We start from the raw sequence: 26886 nt of genomic DNA, 5'->3' as shown, positions 1-26886 counted from the left end.
TTAATGCGTGTACACAGTGCATTAACTGTAACTGTAGTACATTTATTTGTGCTAGAGGAGACTTGAAAATGATTAAAAAATCAATACTTCCCTGTCAGAGAAGCAAGTGTTACGATGCATTTAAGTAGTTAATTGCATAAGCCCTATAAAAGCTTCAGGTTTGGGTATCAGAGATGCCGTAATTATGGTCCAAGTAACTGCCATTTATTAATACGAGACTTTAAAGGAAGATATAGTTATTGTCATGGGTTTTAGTTAGCTGTATGTGTTTTAGAAATAATGAATTTTAGCATTTCTGTTTTACCATCAGTAAGCTGAATTGGAGGGCTCAACCTCTTATGTTCGCATTTAAAATGCTGACGTACACTGGTTCCCTCAAAGGTGAAGTTTTGATTGTTAAGCCATGTTTTCTATTTAAACTTGTGCATTAATACCACAATTCATTAGTGCCGTGCCCGACTTATGCAGGAAAGCTTATGACCTCATGCTGCATTACTTCAGTTTTGACATTGTAAATTTCTACCATAGCGTGAGATACTAATTAGATTGTGAAGTCATAAATGATGTCTAAGCAGGAATTTACAGCACATAGTGTCATTGGCAGTTTCCCAGTTCCCCCACTCCCTGCTTTCTTCAAGAAGAATGTTTATCAAGTTAGAGAGGGGCAAAGAAAAAGAAGGAAAGAAAAACTGTAACAGCATACTACAGACAAATAGAAAAAATGAAAAATATGTTAATGATCTTTGAAATGCATGACTGTTTAAAAGGATGTTATTAATTCATTCTAAATGAAGCAATCTCTCCTTCTCTAAAGAACTTGCACTATGTACAATGCTGTGCTGTGAAGTGATATGTCAGATTTCGAAGGCCCATATTTTAATTCAGGTTTTATTGTACTTGAAAGGCGTTTATTGCTCTTTACTATGTCATTATGGGAACAAGTGATTTTTACAAGTTGTCATTGTATTTCACTTCCTGGGTACAAATGAAGTTTCTGTTGTTAAATCCTTTTCTTTATCAGGGAAAGAAGGGGAGGGAAAAAAGGCAAGTTAAGACGGATATAGATTCTATGGGTAGTAGAGTGTTCTTGTACTTCTCCAGATAATGTCTTTTATTGTTTCAGGGATGGTCCATTTCTTTCTCACCCGTGTGGCCATCATGCCATTATCCAAACAGGTCACGCTGCCCTCCAGTGGCTTACTGTACAATATTTAAAAAAAAATATACAAGAAATCGTTCATAACTCAGCTATAGAGTGACCAACACTATCGGAATGTTTAAAAGAATATCAGAGTATTGGTTTTAATGATAGGAGGATCATTGTAATAACATAAAACTGTCTTATTCTGATACCTTTGTGGAAACAATCTTATATGGTGTCTTACTGCGCAAGTAAGTGTCTCCAGTGTTGGTGGAGAAAAGTTAGAGAGGATGATTTTATTGAACTGGATAATTATCTGAACATATGCTAATATCTTGTGTGTGCTCCATGAGAAAAACAACCTGATGGGCCTTCAGTATTGTGGACGGATAGCTCTTCTTCTCCTGTTGACGAGGAGAAGTTCAGTGATGAAAGACTCGTGTTGTCATGTACCATACTGCTGAGATGTAACAAGAGTTAATTAACTGTTCAGATTCTCCTTTGGTCTTTCACTCAAATCTAATAGTGAAAGTCATACAGATACATGCTTACAGTGCCTATGGCATGAGAGGCTAATCAAGGAAGGAATACAAATATACTTTTTATGAAGAAGTTGATTCAGATTTATAAAGATTACGGAAGAAAATGTTGATGTAATACGTAGAGACATTTATCCAAAGCCTGAATAAACAAGTAAGGTTCTTGTAAGTTCTTATAAGGATTAAGAATGTTTTTGGTTTGTTTTTTTTTTTTTCCTAGTTAAGCTTCTATGTATATCTGTGTTTATTCTTAAGATGATCAAAAGCTGAAGCGGGATGTTTTGCAAAAATTACGTTATGTGCAATATGTAGTTTCCCAAGTATTATGGACAATGATACCTAGATAATTTTTTTTATGCACAGCTCCAAGAAAACTTAATGCCCCTCATGTTGAAGGAATAAACAGCACAACGGTAAAGATAAATTGGAATGAACCTGAAGAACTTAATGGACCTTCTCCCATCTACCAGGTGGAAAGGATGGATTCATCTTTAGCTACATTGAGTACAGAAGTAATGAAAGGGATCCGTTTCCCAGGAAATGGGTATTACAGATTTGCTAGTTCCACTCTCCCCGCCAATACTTACTTTACAGGTAAATGAGTTTAAATGACTTACAAAATGTACCATTTGTACTCAGCAATTGTTTTACCATTTATTATCGTCTTGTATATAATTTTCATAGTAAAATCCGTGGGTTTTAATTCATGAGCATAATGTGATTGTTAGTGATGTATGGGCTATTTCGATTCTCACATAAAAAGCCTGTGGAAAACTTTATTGGGCATGTGGGATTTGTATTCCCTTGCCTTTGGACAGAGATGTACATGACGTTGAATGTTGCTGCATGTTTGGCTCATTTCCTGGTGGTAAATATAAGAAGGATTTTTATTTATTCTGGGATAAAAACTTTTCGATTATTTTACTGTGAATACAAAGGTATATTTTCTCTGGTATCTTTTTGAGGATTCTCGAGGTTGCATAAGCACTCAAAAAGCGCTCCCTTCCGTGTTCAGAACATTAGTGTTGTGGTCCAGTTTGTTTTGTCAAGGAAAGAAAAAAGCCTGCTAATCTGGCAGCAGGCTGCTGTTTCTGGGCCTTTGGGTATTATCTCCTCTGTTTTTGATTAGTTATTTTGGAAATGGGAGTTATTCAGGTCGAAACAGACCAATTATCCTATGTTCTGTGATTCTTATCATTTGCTAATGTCTTCACTTCTGGGATAAAGCAAAGATATTGTCAGTATGTTTTCTTTCGAAAATGAACCTGGTTGCATGCATGAGATGTTGTAAAGGTCTTTAAGTGAAATATTGCATTGGTGTGCATGAAATATGAGTATTGAAAAGGCAGACCTGAAGGTTGGGTTTTTCTTTAAAGAAAAGGTGTATGAAGGGGTAGAGGGGAGTGTGTATATATCTCAAGTCACGAGACTGACAGCAGCAAGGGGAGATCCAAAAGGAATTCAAGCAACAGCAAGAGCAGGCATTAGATGGCATGGTGATGGTGCGAAGACCACACCACAGTGCAATATAGCTAAACCCGGTACTAAGCCTTCTTTGTTAAGACAGAGAAGAGCTGCAAAAACCACGCAGCGTTGTGGACACACAAAAGAATACTGCAGATTTTGAAGAGCATTCAGCTGACAGTCTCTTGTCTGCTGGGTCACCATACATAACTGGCAAGAACATGTGAGCACAGATATCTTGGTACTTGCAAGTATGTGTGTGCAAATTCAGATTTGTTTAAAACAAAAATCACCGCCTTGCTTCTCTATAATCACTCACTGAATCTCATTTAAAAAAATAAAGTTGCAGATCACTTCCATTATTTTTCTTGCTAGGTGCTTTCTTGACTGGTAGTCAAATAATAACAAGTGATAATGTGTTAGTTAAATATTGACACCGTGTTGACTTGCAAAACCTGTCTCTGTGCGGGAATCTGTAGGAACAGCTGCTGGGCTACTTTCCTCATCCAAATTGCTCAGTGTTTTTTCTGACATCAGAGTTTGCACCCTTTACCATATACTTAGTAAAAAAATCTTTGATGTGTTTCTTCTGTTGTCAGTTGTGATGATCTAAACACCAAACGAAATGTGAGCTGCAGTTTTTCTCGCTGGAGCTCCAGTCAGACCCATCACTGTGGTATAGTTAAATAGTTTAATCAGTCAGGTAAAGAATTATGAATATCACTGAATTTCCGACTTCTCATCAGAAGTGTTGGGGTAGAGGGTGTTGCACTACTGGCATTGTTAACACACCTGACTATTTGTAGCCAGGCAAGCCCAACACTAATCTACTCGAATGCCAATTCAGTCTGGGGTTCATTTATGCTCCACAAGCTGAGACAGAAGCTTTGAATAAGTTTTACTGAGATGGCTAAGGTGATTTGAGAGAGTTGGGAGAAGATATTAAAATGAAGCTCCCTTCATATTGGCACCTGATGGCTGATAATGCTGTGTGGATAAATATAATTTATTATCGCTTTGGATTGTGTTCCTTCTTTTTGACCAGCTATTAGTCTGAGTATCTGGAAATGACCTAGAACCAAAGCATGCTAGGCAATTTGTCCAGACATCTGCTGATAATGACTGACAGTCAGGTTAAATCGGCCTGTTTTGGTACCTAAAAACATGTAATTCAGGTACTTGGCAACTCAGTAAAGTCTTTGAGAAATATAAATCTGTGTTTTTCAAACTAGATCATCAGTTCTTCTTCCAAAACCCGATGGAGGGAAAGTTGTAGCAAATCCAGGACAATTTAGAAAGACAGACACTTATGGGAATGAAAAATATTTTTTAATTGTACTCTGCACTTGTTTTGTTGTGAAGATCCTCTCTTATTACCCATCTCTGAAGATAAGCAGTTGGCAATTGTGCTCTATAGATGCAACGGCTTTAGTGTGCCTGCAGCTGTGTGCATTTTTGACACAAAAGTGTGCCAGTTTGTATGTGTCAGTCAGCAGACAGATTCTACTTAGTGTGTCTGGGATCTCCCACTGCTGATCCAGAAAAAGATAGATCCATTTATTCATTGCTAATAAATGCAGTTGTCCTCACTACCTCCCTGGCTGCTCTTACACTCCAAGGTGCAAGTAATAGGGAAAGATGTATTATCTGGGAAATTTTCCAAATTAATCTTAAAAAAAAAAAAAGTTAGTCAATAAGTACTGGCTAACTAAGCAGTGTCCTTCTGTCTGTAAGAAAGCCTCCAGCTGCACAGGAAGGTGTGCTCATTACATGTACACATTAGATGAGAGGAACCTAGGTAAAGAAAAGGGTTGTTTCTGCCAGAAGTGTCCACACGCAACTTCTCAGCTCTTCAAACTATGAAGTGTTTTAGGCATCTGTAATATAATTTCACTGAAGGTGCAGGCTTTATTTTTAATACTTATTCGTATCCCTTGAAGTTCTGACATACAACAGCTTGCATTGTATTATCAAAAACCACCAGGCAAAGGAACAGTTAGTGTTCCTGTTTTAGCTAAGGAACTCCTCAGTCTCCCGTCACTCAGAAGAGTGGGGTATTCAGGTGTTTATCTTTGTATCTTCCCCATGAGACAGCAAAGTGCTATCGTTCTGATTTAGTAGAGGGGGAGCTGAAATTCAGATTCTACTTAATGCAGGTGTTTATACTTAAAAGGCCCTCTGGAAATGGCTAGAAGGTTTTACAAATTAGTTGTTTCATGTGGTTTGCTTTATCAGCACAGCTTGTGTGTTGCGGCTGTTGGTCTGCAGTCAGAATGCTGCAGGAACGCTGTTGTGTTTGTCTTTCTGGTTCTCTAGCAGTCAAGAGAGGTACTGCCCGTTTTATACAGGGTGTAGACAGGGAAGAGTAGAGTTCAAAGAACTGTAAATAGCCGGGTGTCTGAATATCTTTGAAATTCAAATTTTATTTGTATTATCTCTTTAATGACTGACTCTAATGGCTAAGTCCAAAAAAAGCCTAAGGGTGAAGGTAATGAGCACAATGTCATGTTAATCTGGCTTTCACACCTAACAAATGGGTGAGAATAGTTTGCTCTGCAGGGAAGGTAGGGTCTTCTGTGCTTTCTAGCAGAGGCATACCAAGGCTTACAAGTAAGATTCTTTGAGATCATTGAATAAAGTTCATGGAAAATAGCATGTTGAACTGAGAAGTGTGTGTGTGTGTGAATATAGACAACAAGCCAAGAGGTCCATTTATGAAAAGAGTTTTTCCTCAATTCCTTTTTTCTCCTTGGTTGAGAGTTAGGGCTTAAGGTGCCTGAATGGATGAAAGAAAACTGACATATGAATTTGGACCTGTGTAAATGAGCCCTGCTTAGGATCAGATTTGGTTTTAATTTGAGGCACTATCTTCTGTTCAGGATTAATAACTCGTAAATACATCTCCTGAGGGTTAGCAGCTGTAACTTTTCATTTTACAGAAAGGAGGTGAGCATCTTTTTTGAAAACTTGGCTCCCTGAGAAAGCACATGTGCAGCCTATTGAGTAGATTGGTGGATACTATGCCTTCAGAAAGTCTGGGGCAGAGCTGATGGGGTAGGGCCTATTATAGTTATAGAAAAGATAGAAAAGATAGAAATTGCCGTCAGTTGGACACATGAATGAATGAAAAAGCTCCTTGACTCCATTCTATGAAGATATAGTTGGACTCCATGAAGAAAAAATAGGTGTACCTGTAGGAGTATGTAAGAATTGCTCACTGTGTAAAGAGTGGCTCAATTGTTACAAAAGAAAGAAATCACGTAGTAGCAAGATGGTTGTGTAGAAGGTTACGTTCCTCCTGACCTCTCAAAATAAGACTACTTTTCCAATATAGCATTGAACATAAATTGACAATTCAGTGGCATTGTAGTGGGCTTTGTAAATAGTATACATGTTCTTTGTGATATTTTAAAAAGGTTGAATTAGCTCTTACTATTTCCATGTGACTCCTCTGGGACGCTGCTTGTTTAAAAAGAAAATTATACATCTAATATTGATCAAAATGCAGTCCGCTCTGAAGAAACTTTTGTGTTTGGCCTTGCTTTGAATCCAAGTTTTCTAAAATAGGATACTAAACTTAAAAAGAAGTGGGTCTTGCCTGGAATACGTAGTCTTTGCCAACCTGTATGTGATGCAAATTCAGCTCTGTAATAATTAGGAAATAACCGTATGAGGTAAGATGTTCATATATTCAGCATTACAAGTAGACCTTTTTACAATGACATTTTTAGTGTCATGAAATGGTCTTAAAAATGTATATTTAAAAAAAATATATCTGTGCTAGTGTTTCTACTGCCAAATTCTGACTCAGATACACACACATTTCTCAGAGTGGAGAATCTTTCCAGTAACGATGTTTCTTAATGACTTTGCCATGGAACACTGCACCAGCGTCGTTTACATTTGTTCTGAGCAGAAGTGCTGAGAACGGCTGTGGTCATTCAGTGTTGGATCTCCCCATAGCTCTTCATCACAGTGAACACTCTTTGCAGTAATGTAAAACAAATTCCACTCCATATAATCTTGAGCAAACATTTCATAGTTAGTAAAAGGCACAAACATTTTCATTAGTGTATGAAGCCAAATAGACAGGCCTTTTCTAGCATCCCAACAGAAATCTATGGCATGCATTACGACTGAATATCAAGGAAATGAACACAGTTGGAGGTCTAAAAACAATGTAAGAGGAAAGGCTGAAGAAAATGGCTTAGTTTAGAAAAATGAAGACTAAAAGGAGACATGATAATGGTGTTAAAGTATATAAAAATGTGTAGGCTAAAAGAAGTGAATGAACTTCTCTCAATGTCTGCTGTGAGTAAAGAAGCAATGTGCTCATCATAAGCTTAAAATATAGCAGGGTAGATGCTTCTCACAAGAATTTTTTTCTAAAATATTCAGGCTAGTTGAGCAAAGGAATGCATTGTTGTGAGAAAAAAAAAAATGAAAGCTCTGACAGTGCAGATTTTAAAGAACAGTTGAATGAGCATTTGGGCCCAGTACCAGTTCCTTGTAAATGGTGCCCACTGAGCTTTGTGCCACTTGTCACAAGCCTTTGAGTTCTGCTGTTCTGCCAGTTTTTCGTCCGTTTTTATAGTCCACCTGTGGTCCATCTATTTCTCCAGCCTGATGGCAAGGCTTCTATGGGAAAGCATGTTGAGGCCCTTGCTAAAGCCAAGGTACACAACACTGGTTGCTCTCCTTTTTGACTGCCGAGCCAGTCCTATCATCATAGAAGGCAATCAGGTTGGTTGGGCACAATTTGCCTGTAGTAAATCCATGTTGACTGTTCCAAATCATCTTCTTGTCCTTCGTGTGTCTGAATGTGGCCTCCTCCATAGTGTCCCTGGGGACAAAGATTAGGCTGAGCAGTCTGTAGTTTCCCTAGTCTCTAGACACAACTCTATAGCAAAGGTTATTAAATTTGTTTGCTTCAGCCTTACCCTAAAGAGATGAAGAGAACTGGAACAGAACGAGAGAAATCTGACCTTTTGCTTAGCTTGACTTTAGGTATTCATTGTCTCTCTGCTGGCATTTTTTCCTTATGTAGCTTTTTGAACAATCATCCTTTTTTATTTCATTACATTGAACTAAAGAAGGTAAACAAGATTTTCTGAGGGAAAAACTATTACAAAAGAAATTCGTACACCAAGCTTTCTAATACTGAGAGAGAAAGGAAGAGAGGGCATTTTTTTAGCTGACTTGGAGAACACACTTCATAGCTCAGGGAACTTTTGATAGTGCCACTCGTTTTTCAGACTTTTAAATCATGCACTAAAGAGCTCTTGGAGAGCTCTTATTTTGTTGTGTCCTTTCTGTTTAGGCTGTTGCTGCAGGACGTCTCCTTAGAAATTCTTTTAATTTTTATGCTAATTTCTTACATTTTCTCCTCTTGTCTTCACAAAAGAATGATTTGAACCCATGTCTTGGTCTTCTGTGAAAGGAAGATGAAGATCTTCTATATCACTGTCAAGTGGCTGGCTTCAGTAAGAAGGAGAACCATCCGTTTTTCTGCCTGAGAACTGTTTGCAAAGACATTTTAGGTAGAATTTTGTCCGAGTACTTAAAATGAATTCACAGTTTCATCTTGAAAAACACATTCCTTTCTTCCTTCCTTCTAAATCCCAAGAAGCCTAAAGATAGGGAGCAAGAGAGGAGCTGCGTATAGAGAAAAAGGAGTGATCCAGCACAACAAAGTGAACTGTGCTGCTTTATGAACAAAACAACTTAAAACATTTTTGAACATGCACAACAGGGACTTAGGCAGCAAATAAGCCAAGCTGATGCTGACCTTGCCAGTGTTACAGGGGTAATATTTTCACTAAGATGAGCTGGTTTTGCTAGGCATGGACATTCTATCAGTATCAAGTATCTGCATTTTCCATCTTTTTTGTTGTAGAAAAGATTTATTGTAGCCACTACAGGAGAGAGAAGAAAAAAGATTCTCCCCATCTGTATGATTTCTTATATTTACTTCTTGCAGTTTAACAGATCAACTATGCAGCAGAAGCTTTGGCATCCAATTGCAATTTTTTTTTTGCATCTTCTTGGCTTTAGTGCCAAAGTACATTTTTGCCAGTGTTGTGTGACATTGTGCACTGCATGGTTAAAAACAAATTTTTCTGCTTGTCTGCACAGACTTTCAGAGTATGTAGTAGTCCCAACTGTGGAAGTTGTAAAAGTAGTAGCTTTCCTACTGTTATATCTAGCTGCCAGTGGGAAAGCCTTTTCCCAGACTAGATCGTGGTTTCAGCTGTCTGCTTGTGCAAAACCAGTTGCAGAATTGGGTCTTCTGATTATCATAAATACACTACATGACCTGTACTTTATAAAACAACAGTTTTTCCCCTTTTGTCACAACTCTAGTTGTGCTTCTGTTGATTATGTGCAAACATGATTCACTGTTTTGAAATGTAGTGGACATTATGTAGGTGACAAACCTAAAAAGTAGCAGAAGAAGGTTTTTATCAATTGTTTCAAAGGACATGTGTTTAGTCAAGGGTAATGCAAGTAGTTAACTCTCTACCAAGTTTGTATTTTTTATAAGCTAATCTAAGACTCTAATCACCTATGTACCAAGCTATTTTAGACAAAATTAATTTCCACCAGTAAAGCATACCTGTATATTTGGTATTTAATTTTCATGCTTGTCTCCAAACAAAATGCTGATAGGATTAGATGCAGGAACTCTGTATAGGAGTGTGCACAAGGAATACTCATTGAATTTAGTGAGAGTGACTGTGAAAAAAAATATTTTTTGATTTAGTATCTAGTCTGGCCTTTGTTCAGTAAGAATGCAGTTCTCATGTATCTGTTCAGCTCACTGAAGAAGCCAAAGGTGGGATTATATTCTGTGTTTACGAGGGCAAAGAAGAGAAGGAGAGAGTTCAAGGAGACGTTATGTTCTCTGTGCCTCTTCTGTGCACAGCAAGGGTAGTGGGTACCCTCATATATGTCTCTGAAAATAAACAGTTATGGAAGCACTGTGTTTTGCTTCAGGCAGGACATCTTCTGGGATTCCTTTTGTGCTTGTGCGCCACTAAGAAAAGGTGCAAGTTGGAGGGATTTCTTGGGAGGGGTGTTCAGGGAAATAAACGTTGCTGAAAAGAACAAACATGAAGAAAAAGCTAGAAGGTAGAAACTGTACAAATGTGTGAAGTTTATTAAATAAAAAAAAAAAAAAAGGAGACAGGGGAAGGTGCCAAGCATCTCTTTGAAGTTTTGCATAGAGATCTGTGTGATGTGTGTTAAGTGGAGGCTCATTTCATGTAACTATGACTGTATAGTTACAGCAAAGACTGAAACGATACAGAGCAAAGAAAGAACTTGAAGCAGGTTTGAGCACAGAAAACAGTAGTTCGATGGATGTTCATCTTTTAGAGTGAATGTGTGAAGGCCTCTGGAAATTCTGACTCAAATACCTGATGGCACAGAGATAGCGGAAAGAAAACCAAATATTTCCAGTGCTTTTCATTTGCTAGTACAATTGTGGGTCTTCCACACCAGTACTTCAGTACATGGTAAGATTTTTGTACGATTCTTATGTGCTGCTATAACTGAACTTGTAACCCAAAGTGGTTTTAAAGAGAGGGATTTGAAGGGAAGTAATAGTCAAAAAGGAATATTCCTGTACCTTTGACTTTATATAAATGTCAAATTTCTATTGTTTCTCATTTCTGAACTCTGACATTTTCAGTTTGTGCTAAGGCCACAAGGCACTAACAGTGACACTTGGCCAAGATTTTAATCTAGAGTAATGCTGCTAAATGCTCATGTGTTTTTAGTGGTGCAGTTATACTGCATCTGCTTGGAAACTATTGGCTAGTCCAAGGCAGAATGGCAGGAATTCTCTTATTTTTGAAGCTGTCTCTCTTTTCAAAATTCTTTCTTAATTCCCAATGATAGATAAATTCAATTTTTTGTCCAAATTGTCCAATTTTTTTCTTACGCTTTGAAGTGCCATTACACTGAAGAAAAGCCTGTTTCTTAACCCTCTCCAGAAAGGTTCCTGTTTATGGGCAAAAGGATCCTGTTTTACAAGAGGATACTCAGTGACGTGAAGGGATGTGGCATGACAAGCTCTTGTATGTATTAGATGATTTATTTATTTATTTTGAGGAGCAGTTTTATGGACAAGTACAGGAAGAATGTTATCTGTTCCTTCTGTTCTTGGATTCTATGGAGAGTATTCAGCAAGGATGAAGCAGAGGTTTAATTCTATATTGGCTGGTGAGATGCTTCACGTGAAATTAATGTTTTCTGGCTCATGTTTGGTGCTTATCTAGCTTACTTCTATAAAGGGTTATTTAGTCCGATGTCTTGAGGGAGACATTGCATTTAAAATATACTGAGCTTTTAAATTATGCCTGTTTTTAAATACACAAGTTCCTTCCCGTATTGTGTTTTTAAATGGTGACGATATAACTACTGAATTATGTATTGACTAAAAGCGTGTGAAGAGTCACGCATTGATTATGATTGCATTGTGAATTTGATCAGGAAATTTTCATAATAATAATATAAGGAAGCTTTTCACCTTCTAATTGATTTTCAGGACGATTAAATTAAGACCTTGTCTAAGTATGACTGTCCTTATCAATTACTGGCAGAATAGAGAAATTAAAGGATTAAAAATTTACGTGTGTTAAGATTCAGTATTTAAGGTCTAAAATCAATCAGATCATAGACTGAATAATTCCATTATGACAAAACTATCATTCAGGATTAGACTGTGGTAATTTGGAGAAAAAAAAGGCTGTCTGCACTAGTGCATATGGGAAAAATTAAGGTTGCAAAATTAAACACCTAGAACTTGGAAAATGGAGTAAAATTAAGCAGCATGAACTTGATTTAACCTGGTTATTTTTATGTGTTAAGATGGCATGTAATCAATTGATTAGAAATGAACTTATTCAAAGGTTCTGCGTATGGTATGGACCAGTTATTGCCTTTGAAGAATTCTTACTGTTCTGTATATGGCTTATTGCCTGTCTTACTATACATATCTAATTCGCAAGTAAATGAAGATTAATTTTTTTTTTCCTGTGCTATTTTCACTGGAATATCTGAGTACTTTGTAATCATTGATATTCACTTTTACAATACTATGGTTATTAGTTTTGTTTTATGAATGGTAAAGAAACACTAAGATTATTAGTTTTGTTTTTATGAATGGTAAAGAAAAAAGAGGATTGGATTGGATGTGTCAGAGAGTCCTTCCTAATTTTGACTGCTCAGTTTTACATAGGAAGTACTCGAGCTTTCAGAGAAGTTCATGTGTTTAAAGTAGAGTATCCACGGACCTCTGTTCAATTAGGAACACTTAAAACTTCCACGGATCTCTGTGCAAGTTTGGATGAAGTGGTTTGCCTTGCACTGCATAAGAACTTTGTGGCAGAGGTAGGGACAAATTTCTCCAGAGTGACATTGAACTGCATTGGCTATGAAACTGTATGTTCACTTTTCATAATCCCCTTCCTCTTTCATTAAACGTCCTCAGAGAACTACATCAAATAAGACAAGCTTCTGTGCACAAAATCCTTATTTGCTACATGAATTCTGTTTTAGTTACTGAACATCATAAAATCCTTGAGGCAGATATCTTATGGGAAATGTGTGTTTGTATAATTGTAGACTACATCATTATTCATCCTTTATTAGTGTATGCATTAATTTTTTGTAGCCAATTTTGGTTTTGCATTTCCTAAATTTTGAGAGTTTACTTTTACAGACCTAATGTGGCCTATACAGTTATTCTGAATAGTAATTAAAAAAATCTCTCAGTGTCATAGGGGAATCCCAGACATATCCATCATGTAGAACATTGCTGACTAATACAGATGTCAATGGGTAAAAATCTTTAATATTCATGAAATCTCTTTCTGATCCGAGCTGTTAGAGACACTGACTGCTGCACTGGATGATCATCTGTATGTGAAGGACAGAGTGCATGCTTTCCCACTGTATTCGTGTTTACTAGCAACACACATTTTCAACTGGATTTGTAAGGAGAATTTTTACTAGTGGTTATAGGTCCTCCTGTTTTTCTATTTAATTTCCCTTTTTTTTTTTCCATTGCACTTGCTTTTTCACCGTTTTCCTGTTTTGACACTATTCATGATTTGTTTCTTGCTCCCTTTCCACCTCCCCACCGCCCCTTTTTTTTTCCTCCTGGTTTGACCATTATAATGTCTGTGATTGTCCTCCTTCTGTGTTCTTCAAAGTGTTGTCATCTTTTTTTTCATACTACCAGGCACCAAATGGTAGAAAATTAAGAGACCAAGAAGAAAACTCTTTGCCTGCCTTTCTAGTGTTTAGCCCACCATCAGGGTTTGGTAGCCAGGACCAATTTCGTATAAGAGCCTTCTTAGCCCCTACATTTCTAAGATGCAGAGTCTCCATGCAAATGTAATTTTTCTTTGAGATTTTTGCTACTATCTTCTAGCTTACCATCCTGCAAAGATCTGTTTCCTGACATTGATAAGTTTAGAGTTCCATCTTTTTTACCTCAGGATAACTGCACTCTGACAAATTCATATCTCTGATCCACAGAAAAAAGGAACCAAAACACTTTTGTGTAAAAGTGGGTGAAAGTGATTTAAATTACTTCTTCAAAGTAATATTGAAAAAGTATTTGGCATGAAACAAATATGGTTTTAAAGATTTTATTTTCTTTTCCTTAAGAGAGAATATTTTAGTAAAATTCTGTGCAACAATGGTGTCAAGGACCTGGGAGGTAAATTTTGCAGCAAGTGCTGCTGCCCTTCCAGTTTGCAGACCTTGGGGAGGAAGTATCGTGTGTATCTGAGTCTTAGTGATGTGTTTAATCAATGCACTGACTTTAAAAGTATGTTAAAGTTGCAACATTTTATTAAAGCTTTGTTAGTTATTGTATGTACATACAGTTTCCAAATTTTGTAATAAGCTTTCTCTGAGGATGAGATCTTCAGGAAACAGCACACAATGCTTTTGACACTAGAATGCCATGCTTTCTCACACATTACTTGCTAGTGGTTTTATTCAGTAAGTGTAAATTTTTAAAAAATAACCTAAGGAGTTTAACATGTATTTGATTAGGTAATGCTTATGTAGTTTGTTATTTTGACTTGTGAAGTGTAATCCCCTTCCTTGGTTTTTGGGTTGTACAATGCTATCTTTTGCACCTATGAAAGCAAATACCTCCACACTGAATTATTTTTCTAGATACTTCTCCAGAGTGAGATGGGTTTACACATTTCTTTTCCAGAGTTCCTGTCTTTTACTCAAGCTGTTCCTTCTTTCAGTGAAATGCACCGGACTTGATAGGTGATCCCTAAAGCAAACATAGATGGACAAAATTGTAACCTTGAATAGCAGTGCAATATAGTGACTGGGAATTCAGAAAGCAACTGTTAGCATAACTATTAGAATGGAAATGCAAACCTGCCAAGTAATGTTGTTCTGGTATAAGGACCATTTAATATGGTGACAGAAATGTTGTATACTAAATTACTGGAGGATTCATTGAGTTTGATAGTAAATCATTGCATGACTTTTTTTCAATTTAAAGACATTCTAGAGAATGATATACTGTATTGTAGAAAAATCTCAAAAGGTATCTCTGTATATACCAAAAATGAGATTTGATTGAAAGTAGTTAGATCTGTGCTTGCTGCCTTAAGATCTGCAATACCTTAAGATTAATTGGGAACATAAATGGAGAAGCTGACAAGCTGGAACCTTGACTTCTTAAAATTGCTGACCCAATTACTGCTAAGCCCTTTGCTGACATGTTAATATGTCTCTTTAAACTGGTAAATCACCACCATTTCTGTGTGTGCTAGAGCTGGTCCATCGGATGAAGGAAGATGTAAGTTTAATTTAAATAATTATTGACCTATTATGACCTTTCATTTCACTTGTACTGCTCCTCTCAAGGTAAGCAATTATATTTTTATAGTGTTGGATGGTAATCAATGTACAGGAGCTCTCTTTATTGATTTAAGTAAGGCCTTTGATCTGGTAATCACCAACTATTGCTATCTAGGCTGGCCTTAACTATATTGGATATTACTATGGTTATTTGGTTTTAAAATATACAAAATTTAGAATTTTATTAAGATGTTGCAAGCAAAGTAAATAAAATTTTGGAAATCTGTAAGATTCCACTTCATAATCTTTGTTAGAAATTGTAAAAAGGTTAATTTATGCAATACATGATATTTTTAAATTTAGAATTGGTTTTAGATCAGCAGCCTGTTTTGTTTTGTTAATATATCAAGCAGATGATCCTTTGGGTTCAGTTTTACTTAGTGGGAAAGCCTTTTTTTTTCTCTATTTTTTATTATTTGGCTACCTATATAGGAGAAAGTCTGTTTTATACTGTGAATTTAGAGTTGCAAACTTCTGGACTTCCATTTCGGGATGGAAACCAATCTGAAATTTTTTTTTTTTTTTTTAATGAACATACACTTTTTGCACATGCATGTTGTGAAACTTTTTTAACCAGTATTTATATCAATGTATTAGGTGAGAATAGAAATTGAAACGTTGGACATTTATCATACTTTGTATGTGGTACCTGAATATCTTCCAAAATATAGTCATACTCACAACCAATTAGTTCTCATCTTTTTCCTCCCTCCTCATGCACCTACTTCTTTTTTATCTCTTCCTTAATGGTCTTCTCTGGACATGTTTTTCTGTTTGCTTTACAATTTTTGTTGTTGGTCATCCCCCCTCCCCCTTTTGTTTTAATGTATGACTTTGGAAAGCCTGAGTCGTTGTGGGTTTAAACCATCTTTAGAAAGCTGTGAAATTTGTGATCGTTTTGATCTGCTCCTCTTACGAGTTCCAGAGTCTCTGTCTTTCTTGCAAAGGGAGTTCAGTCTTGCTCTGGTGAGCCTTGAAGCTAACAGCAGTTGTTCAGAGAGGTCGCCAACATAATGAAAAGGGCACTCTGGAGATATCTTGAACCGCTTCCATGGATGACCATGAAGATTAATATTGGGACCTTACATTTGACCTAATATTCTACAGAGAGTCCATGTAGTGAGCAGAGCAAATGGGATGATGTGCTTGTGAGAGAGTGTAAAAGAAACTACTGCATTTTTGATTATTTTTTTTACTTTTTCCTTTTTCCTTTTTTTTTTTTTTTTGTGGTATGTAAGCTAAAATATTGCATGTCGTTCTTGCTTAAAGGTCATGAAGGTGTGAGTTGTTATGACCAGGTGCATTCCTGAGAAGCAGTGGCATAATCTCCTTGCTAGTTGTAGGTGGGAGAAGGCAGGTTTCTGTGTGCTGCTGTCTCTGCCAGCCTGTGCTGGAATGACTGGAACTTGGTGTTTTGAACAGTGTTCGTAAAGAAGTTGAAGGTGCAGTAGAACTGATAATTAAGCACAGCAATGTTCTTTCCAGTCTCCACAATTTGTAGGTTTTTTTTACCTGTAAGACCTGCAAAACTGTTATTTTGAAATAATTTATTCTTTTTTTGTTTGTCTGTTGAAAAGGTGTTTTATTCTTTCATTTCATATTTGCTCTATTTTGGGTTTATGACCCATTCTTTGTTTGTAATTTCAGAATTATTCTATCAGCGTTCTATATTTTTATCTTGGTTCATACTCTAATAGGTTTAATTGTGCAAGCTAGCAGTACTACAGTTAGCTTAATCCTGTCCTTCTTGTTCAGGCACGCACACTGCATTTTTTTCAGTCTGTTTGTCAAAGGCTAAATGAGATGACAAGTGAAGGTTGGGACTGATCAGCAGGCTTGAAAGTTTTACCTTAGGCCTTACCATGATCCCATTTTAGGACTGCAAGAGTTCAGAGTGGAGTGGCAGATAGATGCACGTGTGCATCTTTTCACCTCTAAATGCCTACAGCAGGAGCATATTCCAGTATAGCGTTTGATTTTAAAATAATGTAGGTACTGAAGGAAATAGAACCCTTGTCTGCCAGCATGGCTAAGAAATAAAAATGACTCATTTTTTTCAACACTAGGACAGTTAATCTTATATTGAGTAAAGTGATGGGGTTTTTTTTCTCCTCTTTGGAGAAAAAAAGTTAAATTCCTTGGAACTATGATAAGCTTTTAAGCCCTAAGGGACATTTACTTGTCTTTGGTGCTGCTACAAAGGTTTTTTTTCCTCCTCTCTCTCTAGGGAACCTGCCAGACAAAGGTCTCTTTCCCCATCAGGAGAATTTTTTGTCCTGCTCAACGTTTTCTCTCTATACTATTCCACTTTCCTTGGGAGTACGATGACAAAACTAAAATATAATTTAAAAACTAAATATTTTCCTTATAGCAATATCTTCACACTGGTGTTTCACACAGCTGTAAATCTTGTATCAGATTCTTTCTTAAAACTTTTTGTATTTAATAGCTATATGGGCAAAATATTGATTCATTTTACCCAATTTGCTATAAATATATACCAATATGAAACAACATGTTCTCCTAGCCCTAAACCTGCTCCCTTGGCCCCCCACTGTACTGCATGGTATTTTTCAGATCGCAGGCGGGGGTTAAGATAAAAGCTGTGTTATCTGGTGTTGGACCAGCACTGGGTATATGATAGGTATTTAATATTGCTGAGAAGAAAATCAGGCTGCCATGTTTCAGATTAAAACTATTTTACCAGGTCATATCCTGGATATATACGCTCTTAGGACTATACTTGCTGATGTGAATTTCTCTCTTCCCACAGAAGTTCACCCAGCTCTCGTAGGGTACCAGTTTATTAACCATTCCCTAATACACATTGTAGATGGCAGGTGCTAGAGTCTTTGTCATTGTGCCCCAAGGCTAAGGCACTCTGCCTGAAGATATTTGATCAGCTAATTTTATCTGTGTTTATAAAACTGGCATTTCTATTTTCTCAAGTCTTCCAGGTAGCCAGAGTGAGCTCTGTAATTCTTTTTGTCCTTTTTTTTTTTCTTCAGAGACTCACAGGGTATTAATCATGTGAAGTTCTTTTAGACATTTATATTACATTGCAAATATTTTCAAAATTATCATATACAGTGTGCAGGGAAAAGGGGAAGCATAAGCAAAAAAAAAAAAAATTCTATTCGTCCATCAGCTAAATTTTCAGTATAAGATACGAGCATTTAGCCACACAAGTCCTATTAATGTTAATGGTCCCAAGCTTTCTTTTATTCATCACAGCACTGATTGCACTTGGTCAGCTCTTTATCAGTTTGAAATATTGACAGTAGGAGGAGGCGTTCCCTTAGACAGGTCTGACTGTTGCAGTGCTCTTTTAACTTAGTCATCCTGCAAATGCTCCTATAAATGGATTTATTTCAGCAGATCCAAAATACATCAACCGGATCATCTTACCCTGGTGCCTGCCCCTTTGCACTGGCTCCAATTTGCAAGAGCATTGATTTTAAGCATTGATCATTATTTATAGAGCACTCTGTAGTTTTGCACTGTCTTATTTATTAAACTAACTTGTTACCTGTGCTGCTGCTTGTGTCCTATCTATACCCTGTTAAGAAGTGATTATTTGCTCTCTATGGTTCTGATTATGATTTAGATTACAAAACAAGGCTATTCCCTGAAAATATGTTGGCCACAATAACTCAAGATTTCTAAAATTTCTGCCATGCAGCTCCACTTTTCCTGTAGTGGTCTACCTGTCTACTTAGGAATTCTTTCAGTGCTTTCTGCAAATGATATTGTGCTTACTATAGTTGTTGCAGAATAGATTTTTCTTTTTTGGTTGTAGTCTTATGGAGTAGTTTGTTTTATTTGTTGGTAAAACAAGTGTTGCTTTGTTCTAATTGTGGGAAAAGCAGGCTTTTTGGGGTTGTGCATTCTGCTTTCAGAATATTTTTTAAGGTGTCTTTCTCTGCTGTCCTATAAAATCAATGTTGTACCAGCGAGTAGTTATAGCATAAAATATTTCCCTATACTAAGCAAAGCAGAGGACTACAGAAATATTTAGTTGTTCTGTTCTTTAATTCAGAGAGTCATTGTTATTTACACTGATGGCACTCCTTGGTGCTGTAGAGAATGGTATTGTTTGGGAGTTCAGAAAGGAACGCACGGTCTACTTCAAGGAAGGGAAAAAAAAAACAAAAGGAAAAAAAAGGTGAAAGAATCCAAATTTGACCTGATACTTTGTATCTAAGCCTGTCTGTTTAAAATTCTTTGTTCTGACCATGTTTACATGGATGTGAATTGGGATTAGTGTTGTTATTCCAGGGTAGTTAGAGTTACAACAACTGATGCTTACTGTGGAGTGTGTCCTCATATTTTCTCCTGAGTAAAGAAAAAAATTGGTTAAATATTAAATAGTATCACATTTCTATATAGACCATTTTTTTCAGGTTTGGTAATTAATGGTGCTCTTTTATTCTGGGTTACTTTAAAAGATTCTTCATTTACTAACAGTGAAACTTCGCCAGCAGAAGTGTCACCACTAACAGAATGCACTCTCTTCCTTCTGCAGTAAATAGTGGGAATTTTGGTGTAGTGGAGTTTTAGCCCTTGGGGGATTTTATTTTACGCATTTTCAAGTTGTTCAGTGACTTGCTGCAGAGGCAGGGAGGTAGGAGGGAGAATCTATTTACACAAATTACGGTCTTTGTTCCCATCAACCTTAATAAATGGATGAACAAAACGAACACTAGACTGGCAGGTACAACTATCCCAGGTAATACCTTTTGAGTCAGAAACAAATTAAGTGAATGGTGGAACTAGGGCAAAACCTTGTTGGGAAGATTCAAGGAGGAGGTGGGGGATAAGTAGTTTTGAGAATGCTTACCATTGGGAAGACTTACTGCATTGTAGAAGGAAAAGAGAGAGTTTTATCTTGGGATGAAAGTCAGATCTTCCATGAAAGTTCTGGCACTATTTGGAAGGAGCTCCGTTACAAACAATTTGTGCATTTAATTATTATGTTTTGGAGATTTTGTTCAATGTTTTTAAAAGATGAAATGTCTTATGAAGACACTGCCTCTGCACTCTACCTTTCAAATTTAAGTATTTCTCCTGTTTATTTTTCTCCTCTAGGATTCTTTAATCTTTCTTCCATCTGTTCTCTATTTTCTCTCCCAAATTGTTCCAGTTCAGTGATCAAAATATGCCAATTTGAGCTACTTATTCCAAACCTATGTTAGATTTTCGCGTTAGCATCATTAATTTTCAAAGAATTAGGATATTCCTGTGTAAACTTGGTTATGCTACCGAGCTGCGTGAGCTAAGGGGGAAAAACGAGCTGAATGGGAATCATGGGTGAAGCAAAGACTGCATAACTGGTTTTATGCCAGACCTTCTGCCTTGCACATAGGCAGGGAAGGGCCAGGGAAATGTCAGAGGTGGAGATCAGGACAACGCAGTACTCCTGCAGAATTGCAAAGTGACCGCCAACTGCAGCCAACATAAGAAATGGCCAGTGCCCAAGGTTGCTTTGACAGAAATGCCTGGTTCTCCAGGCTTTATAAGCCACCAAATGGTATCTTTCTACACTGAAGAGCCTCAGCCTACCTACAACATGTTATGTGGTTCCAAGCAGTCCCTGCCCAGAGCTCTCTCTATGGGACTAAGGCTTCAGGGTACTCTGGAGTCAGCCTTGGTAGTCCAATACTTCCTTTCTACAGCAGTTTGGAATCTGGATTAACTGGCAGCCCCAGTGCCTGAAAGCCCTGCTGTCAGCTGCTTGGTGCAGCAGCTGCGTTCCGGTGCCGACACAGCTGAGCACCGCACGGTGTTCAGGAGCCGCTGGGCAGCTTTCGTCTAAGGCCATATCATTTCACACTAGACGTGCCTTGCTGCTACAGTTACACAGTTCACTCTTTTAGTAGCAAAACACAGTTTAGACTGAATTTTTTTTGTAGAGGCTTTTTTATTTAATGTTTTTAAGTGCATCTATAAATAAGGTATTTGCATTGTAAAGGAGGAGGTGAGTCATTTTTTCCACTTTCCCTTACACCACCTTAGCATTGCAAGCAAAACTTTAAAATAACCAGTGGGAGTTAAATAAGCTGGCTGTCATCTGAATCCTCAGGCAACACAGGGGACAGGAAAAAAGGTGACATGGAGCCATTGTTACAGCACATGGGCAACGATTGTTGGTTTTGTTTTGAATACGTGTGTCTTTCTATGAGGCATTACAAGTGGTAAAGACAAAAATGGTCACACTGGAAAAAAAAGAATATGAAGTCTCATACTTCTTAGTAATGTTGTATGACCAATTGCCCACTTTTTAATTTAATACAATATTGTAATCAACCATGATTTTTCTCTGTTGCAGAAAATCTCATACTTTGAGAGAAAGGGAGAGAGAGAAGAAAGAAAAAATTATCAGTGAATTTTGCAGAAGAGGAGAAAATTCCTTATGACCATCATTCAGAATTAGTCAGTCATGTATTCTGTAATCACTCAAGTTTTAAGCAATAATGTAAAAATCAACACAAAGGCAGGCTACAGCAAAGCAGCCTTTAATTCAAAGAATCCCATAAGGAATTAAAATTCTGAAAAGATGACATAAGATCAATCAATATCTGCCTGGAAGTATCACAATATATGGAGGCTAAATGACATCATGCTATGTGCAATAAATTGTTAAGGAAAGTATTTTCAGTATTGTCCTTATCTCTTTTTATTTAGATTAATAAAACTGGTTGATTTTTAAATCTTTACATGCCTCTTGTATTGGGATCAAGAAGTTGACAGCATCTGCCCTAAAGAATTTACAGTCCGGGCGTAAGACAGGATCAAATACACATATATAGAAGGCAGCAAAGGGAAACTTTATGGAAGTTTTTCTTCAATCCTTGTGCCTTGTCAGTTTAATTTACTCCTTGTTTAGTGTTGCACTTTAACTTATATTGGGCAAATAGAATTATGACAGTATTTAGTAAATGTTATGTGCTGTATCAATTTCCGGTCATTCTAGTTTTCTGTATTCCTTACTTTCTCGTTTGCCTGAAGTTGAACCTTTGTATAAATGGTGCCCTTTATTTAAGCCCTTACAGGTTGAGTTGCATGGCTGTTCGTACCTTTGAAATGTCTTCATTCACGCTTATTTCTAGATCACCTTTTCTACTGATTGCACCAATGGATGTAGTTCAGAATTTAGAGATATACCTAGTTTCCTCCAAGTATTGATTAGTCATGAGAAAATCATGAACTCCTTACCACACATGGAAACACACCGAAACACCAACAGATATCATAAGGTGCTGCTTTGTGTATCAGTTGGCTTGTGACTTTTTCATTTGTATGCAGACACACAGTGACAAAGCTCAGCTCAAATCCTCAGCTGAGGAGCAGCTAGCCCGCCTGGGTTGGAGGAAGGCGTTACCTGTGTTCCTCTGCTGCCAGCATTATGGTGTGCTGTCCCGGTTGCCCAGGTGGGTGACTGTGCACAGGACTTGGCATAATGTCTGGCTATGTGTATACCCTGAAAGGTGTATTTGTCACATTAGCTGTATTTCAGGATGTAGTACAGGAGCTTTTCCATGTCCACAGCATACCACTGTCTTGCTTTCCTAAAAACCAGAGGAGGGGAAGGGTTTGAGTTATATTTATCACTCTGAAAGTATTTCATAGTGTGTGATTATTCAGCTGATATATAAATGTTATTTCATTACCATGCTATTTTCTTTTTAGGCTTCTGTATGTGCTTAAGTCTTACAGTGAGTGCGGAGGGGTTGATTCTTGGGAATAAGCCAGACTACAAATTGATGATGAAACCTCCACAGCTGGCTTACTGTGCTGGGTCATGTTTTCTGTGGCACATTCCTTACAGAAGCTGGGCAGAGCAGAGGAGGTTGTTGGATTTGGTGAACATGGCCTTCGTGTGTGATAAATAACATGAAATCCCCTGTTTGATTATTAGGCCTTATACTTATGGTGGCACACCATGACAGGAAAAGGAAACGATAACAGTGGCTGATGCTGAAGAGCTACTGAAGGTGGTTCTCCTCTCCCTCCCCAGTTCTGTTTTCAGAAACAGTCCAGGGACTGTGACTGCTGTATGTGTGATAAATTCTTCCTTCTGTGCATTTGGAAACATTAGTGACAGTAAGCACGGATTATACATATGCTGAAGAGAGAGCAAGCTCATAAGCTAAGAGAAAATTGCCAGACTTCTTAGTTTCCTGCACAGCACTTGCCTGTTGTGCATAGCAGTTTGCAGATTGTGCATAGCAGTTTACTTTTACAGTAACAGAGCCAGCGTGTTAGCTTTATCCTGTTGACTTTCATGTGTCTAATCACCTGGTCATTTAAAGACAGCAGGACCAAGGCCACCTTTCAGGATTACAGCTAACCTTACACATCCAGTGCAAGAGAGATTGGACTGAACTGTCCTATTTCCGTTCTGTCCCGATCTGTAAGGGTGATGCTCTCACTGATGCTGAACTTCAGTTGTTGAAGATAGAAGTAGCTCTGCATCATATTCTAAGTAAAATATTCTGTGTAAATGCCACAAAGTGTTCGGATATGTTTTCAGTGAACATTTCATACCAAACCTCACAAAGCGTTTAATTTACAGTATGCAGTTCCTAGGTATGTAGGCATGTGGAAAACAACAAAATGTAACGGAATATTATTAACTCTTTCGAAGCAGGACCTGCTGCACTTCAAGGTGCAGTTCCATTAGGCGGCAGATATCTTAGAAGGCAATGAGTGAACCTTTACAATTCCCTACACTGATGGAGGTTGTTCACTGTCAGCAGGTATGTCATGGTACATCTAGCACACTCCCCTGTAAACATGAGAAAAGTGAGTTTGCTGTCTAGGTATAAATCTTGCGCCTGATCATTTCATTGAAATCCTTTTGTGAACTTAGTTCCTGCAAATAAAGCCAGTTTTGGGTTTCATCTGGAAAAGCTCATTATGTCAATAATAGCCAGGGTCACACTGCCACAAATACTACTAGAGGAAAAAATTACATATTCCTTTCAGTTATTTCTTAATTTGGCAGGTTTTTTGCAGTTTATTGGTCTATCTTAAAATTCTGCATTAACTTGGATGTATTGTTAGCTTTTTTTGCAGTTCTACCATGAGTAGCATTTGTTGCCGAGTTTGTAACTTGAAACTGTGCTTTTTGCTGAGTGTTTGCTCTGTGGTGTTGTATTTCTATCTAAAAGGGTTTTTTTTTTCCCCTCGTTGTTACATTTCCATTTTTGTCCTGTGGTATTCCTCAAGACACTCATTAGCTTATTTTAGTTATTCCTCTGTTCCATATGTACATTGTCTAATCAATAAACTTCTTCACTTGCTGCAGGATTTCCACCTTATTGTGCTTCCAGCTTCTGTGATGCTGTGTGACGGGATTCTGCCTTGGCTAGTGCACTGTTGTCTAAATCTACTGTGTTTCAGATCATTACACTGACTTTAATTTTGATGTATTTACGTTTTACTCAGTTCTAGTCATAGGCTTTTCCCTTGATCAGTTAAATTACTCCCTGTGCAGTGTTACATTTGTACTACTGCTGGAAATACTAACTAAAGGCTTATAATTGAAGTGCTATTTACAACGACTGACCTCCAGCTCATTTCTGATTTCTCTGTGATGTTGACCTTTTATAGATTGCACTGTTGTAAATCTTTGAAGTGATTCTTCTTGTCATCATATTTCTAGTAATTATGATTTGCATTGCATTAACACCTAGAAGCCTCTCCCACCTTACCCTTGTTGCATAAGATGACCTTTTTTATGCACTAATTCACATATGGGAAACAGAATACAGTTCTTTCTCTAAAGAATTTATCCTGAAATGAAGATGAATGCTTGCCTCTATTTCCATATTTTAAATACCATAGTTTGAATTAATGAAATTGCTCATAGAGGATTCTTAGTCCTAGAAAATGTTTTCTTCCTTTTCTAACTAAATCAGAGCTTGTTGAACTTCTTCCTAGCCTATGCAAAGATACATAAACAAAAATAAAGATTACAGGTAATATTTGAGAGAGGCCATATTTGAGTAAAATTCTTCTCAGATTTTGTTCAAGTTGGACAATAATGTCGAAGAAAGCATTAGCTGAATATTGGGTTGATATTTCCTCTGTTCATATTTCACTTCAATATTAAGAGCAGCACAGAAACAAACTTGCAGCCGATCCCTACCCCAAGCAGGAATTGACTCCTGGAGTTTCAAGACTACAGTTGTTATTTCTACTCTGGTAGCTACGCTCTGAAAAAATAATACTGGTTGGATCTATGCTTGTTGTATACTGTCCCAATGTACAAAAGTGGAAGAAAGTTATGAACTCTGTTCTTAGACTTGCTTGATAAATGAATTTGAGTCAGGACACTAGTTTCTTTAATGATCTTATCGCTTTAGATGTCTGTGTACACAACTGGATGTTGACTCTAATGACAGAGGAATGCTAACAGATAACGGTATCATCTGCATCTCCATATGAGGTTTCACCCTGATCTGTATGATTTTGAGGCCCTCATTTTTTTGTTTAGATAAATCTAGGTGATCAGTCTGTCTGGTTTCTTTTGCGCCTTGCTAGCTCTCAGATTCTTCTTGTGTTGATATTTTGCAGATCGTCCTAATTGCATCTTCTCACTAAGAAGTTGTAAAGTACCTGTGAAAAGGTACAGCTTTGCTTAGAACTTCCCTTTTACTTTCCTTGAATGCTGTCTTGTTTCTGTGCTGAGTGTGTGTTGGAAAGCTGCTCTGCTCCCTATCTGCCTTTCCTAGACAATCTCATATGCTTGTATTATGTCCTTTTCCCTGTGCGCCAAGTGCAGCAATCCAGTCTTTTCAGTTTATCTTCATATGAGACTGTTCTCATGCTGTGATCAATCTTGCTCTGAGCAGATGTTTTTTTAAAGAATGATATCGTATAAATATGAAATCTTGAATGTATAAAGTATGGTTTATTTTTTTTTCAATGGTATAAAGAACTGATTGGACAAGTCTGAAATGGACCAGTTAATTCTAAACTGCAACTATTGATATGCAGGGTAATATTAAGAAAGACTGAGACTCTGCTTTTTAGGGAAGAATTGTGATGTTCTGCATAATATGCAGTATTTGGAGAAGGGTAAATTAGTACTATTTTTTGGATATATTAGTGTTTCTCAAATGTCTGTAAATACCTAGTGTCTGGGTAATTTTTCTCAGTACATGTGGGTATGTTGCTGATTTTATATATATCGTAAGGCTATGGAGAACAAAACAGTAATGGATTTTTCAGTCATTACAGAATCTTACACAAGTGATGCTGGCCACCATTCTTCAGGAAGGAATATGGAGGCAGGGGGCTTAAATGATGGCTCTTGCATGACATACCTCAGTCATTGGCTGGGTACAGGCTCAAGGTCTCCTCATTCTGAATCTCTTGATTTAACTACTAGGTATTGCACTATTCCTGAAAAAGCATCACTCTGTAAGTGAGGGGATAGAGTGCTGCTAATACGTCAAATCTTATCAAATGACTTTAAACTTCTCTTAGCTTGCTTTTCACCAAAATTTGCTGTAAATCTTTCTTGCTAGGGAGTAGCAGGACTTGTGTCCTTGCTAAAAAGAGAAGATTGATTTACTATATTCATATGGAACCAGCAGCTTCCTGAGAGTATGTGATAATGAATTGGAATATCCTATAGCTTTTGCTCCTGTGCAACACTTCGGGAGACCTTAAAGACTGGAATATATTACGGAAGTCCATTTGATAGAAGCTTCTAAATGTGTGTCTTCTGCATAGCATAACAGCATAACAAATCTTCTAGTATATGCAGTATTCTTATTCTTCATATACTGTAATTGATTGTTCATTGGGCTCAGTCAGCCAAAA

General features: G+C 37.3%; 1 protein-coding gene across 3 annotated transcripts in view; it reads left to right on the top strand.

The window, feature by feature from the left end:
- Nucleotides 1-26886, top strand: part of USH2A (usherin) — a 389400-nt gene that overhangs the window by 107440 nt on the left and 255074 nt on the right. For all 3 annotated transcript variants that reach the window (XM_075412995.1, XM_075412994.1, XM_075412996.1), the window contains one exon: nt 2044-2274. In XM_075412995.1, the coding sequence (XP_075269110.1) occupies nt 2044-2274 (231 nt within the window). The remainder of the gene's footprint in view (nt 1-2043; nt 2275-26886) is intronic.

This window comes from Opisthocomus hoazin, chromosome 2 (genome assembly GCF_030867145.1).
Source record: "Opisthocomus hoazin isolate bOpiHoa1 chromosome 2, bOpiHoa1.hap1, whole genome shotgun sequence".
Lineage (NCBI taxonomy): Eukaryota > Metazoa > Chordata > Aves > Opisthocomiformes > Opisthocomidae > Opisthocomus > Opisthocomus hoazin.
Note: the sequence above shows the minus strand (reverse complement) of the source record. Positions and strands in the feature narration are given on the sequence as shown.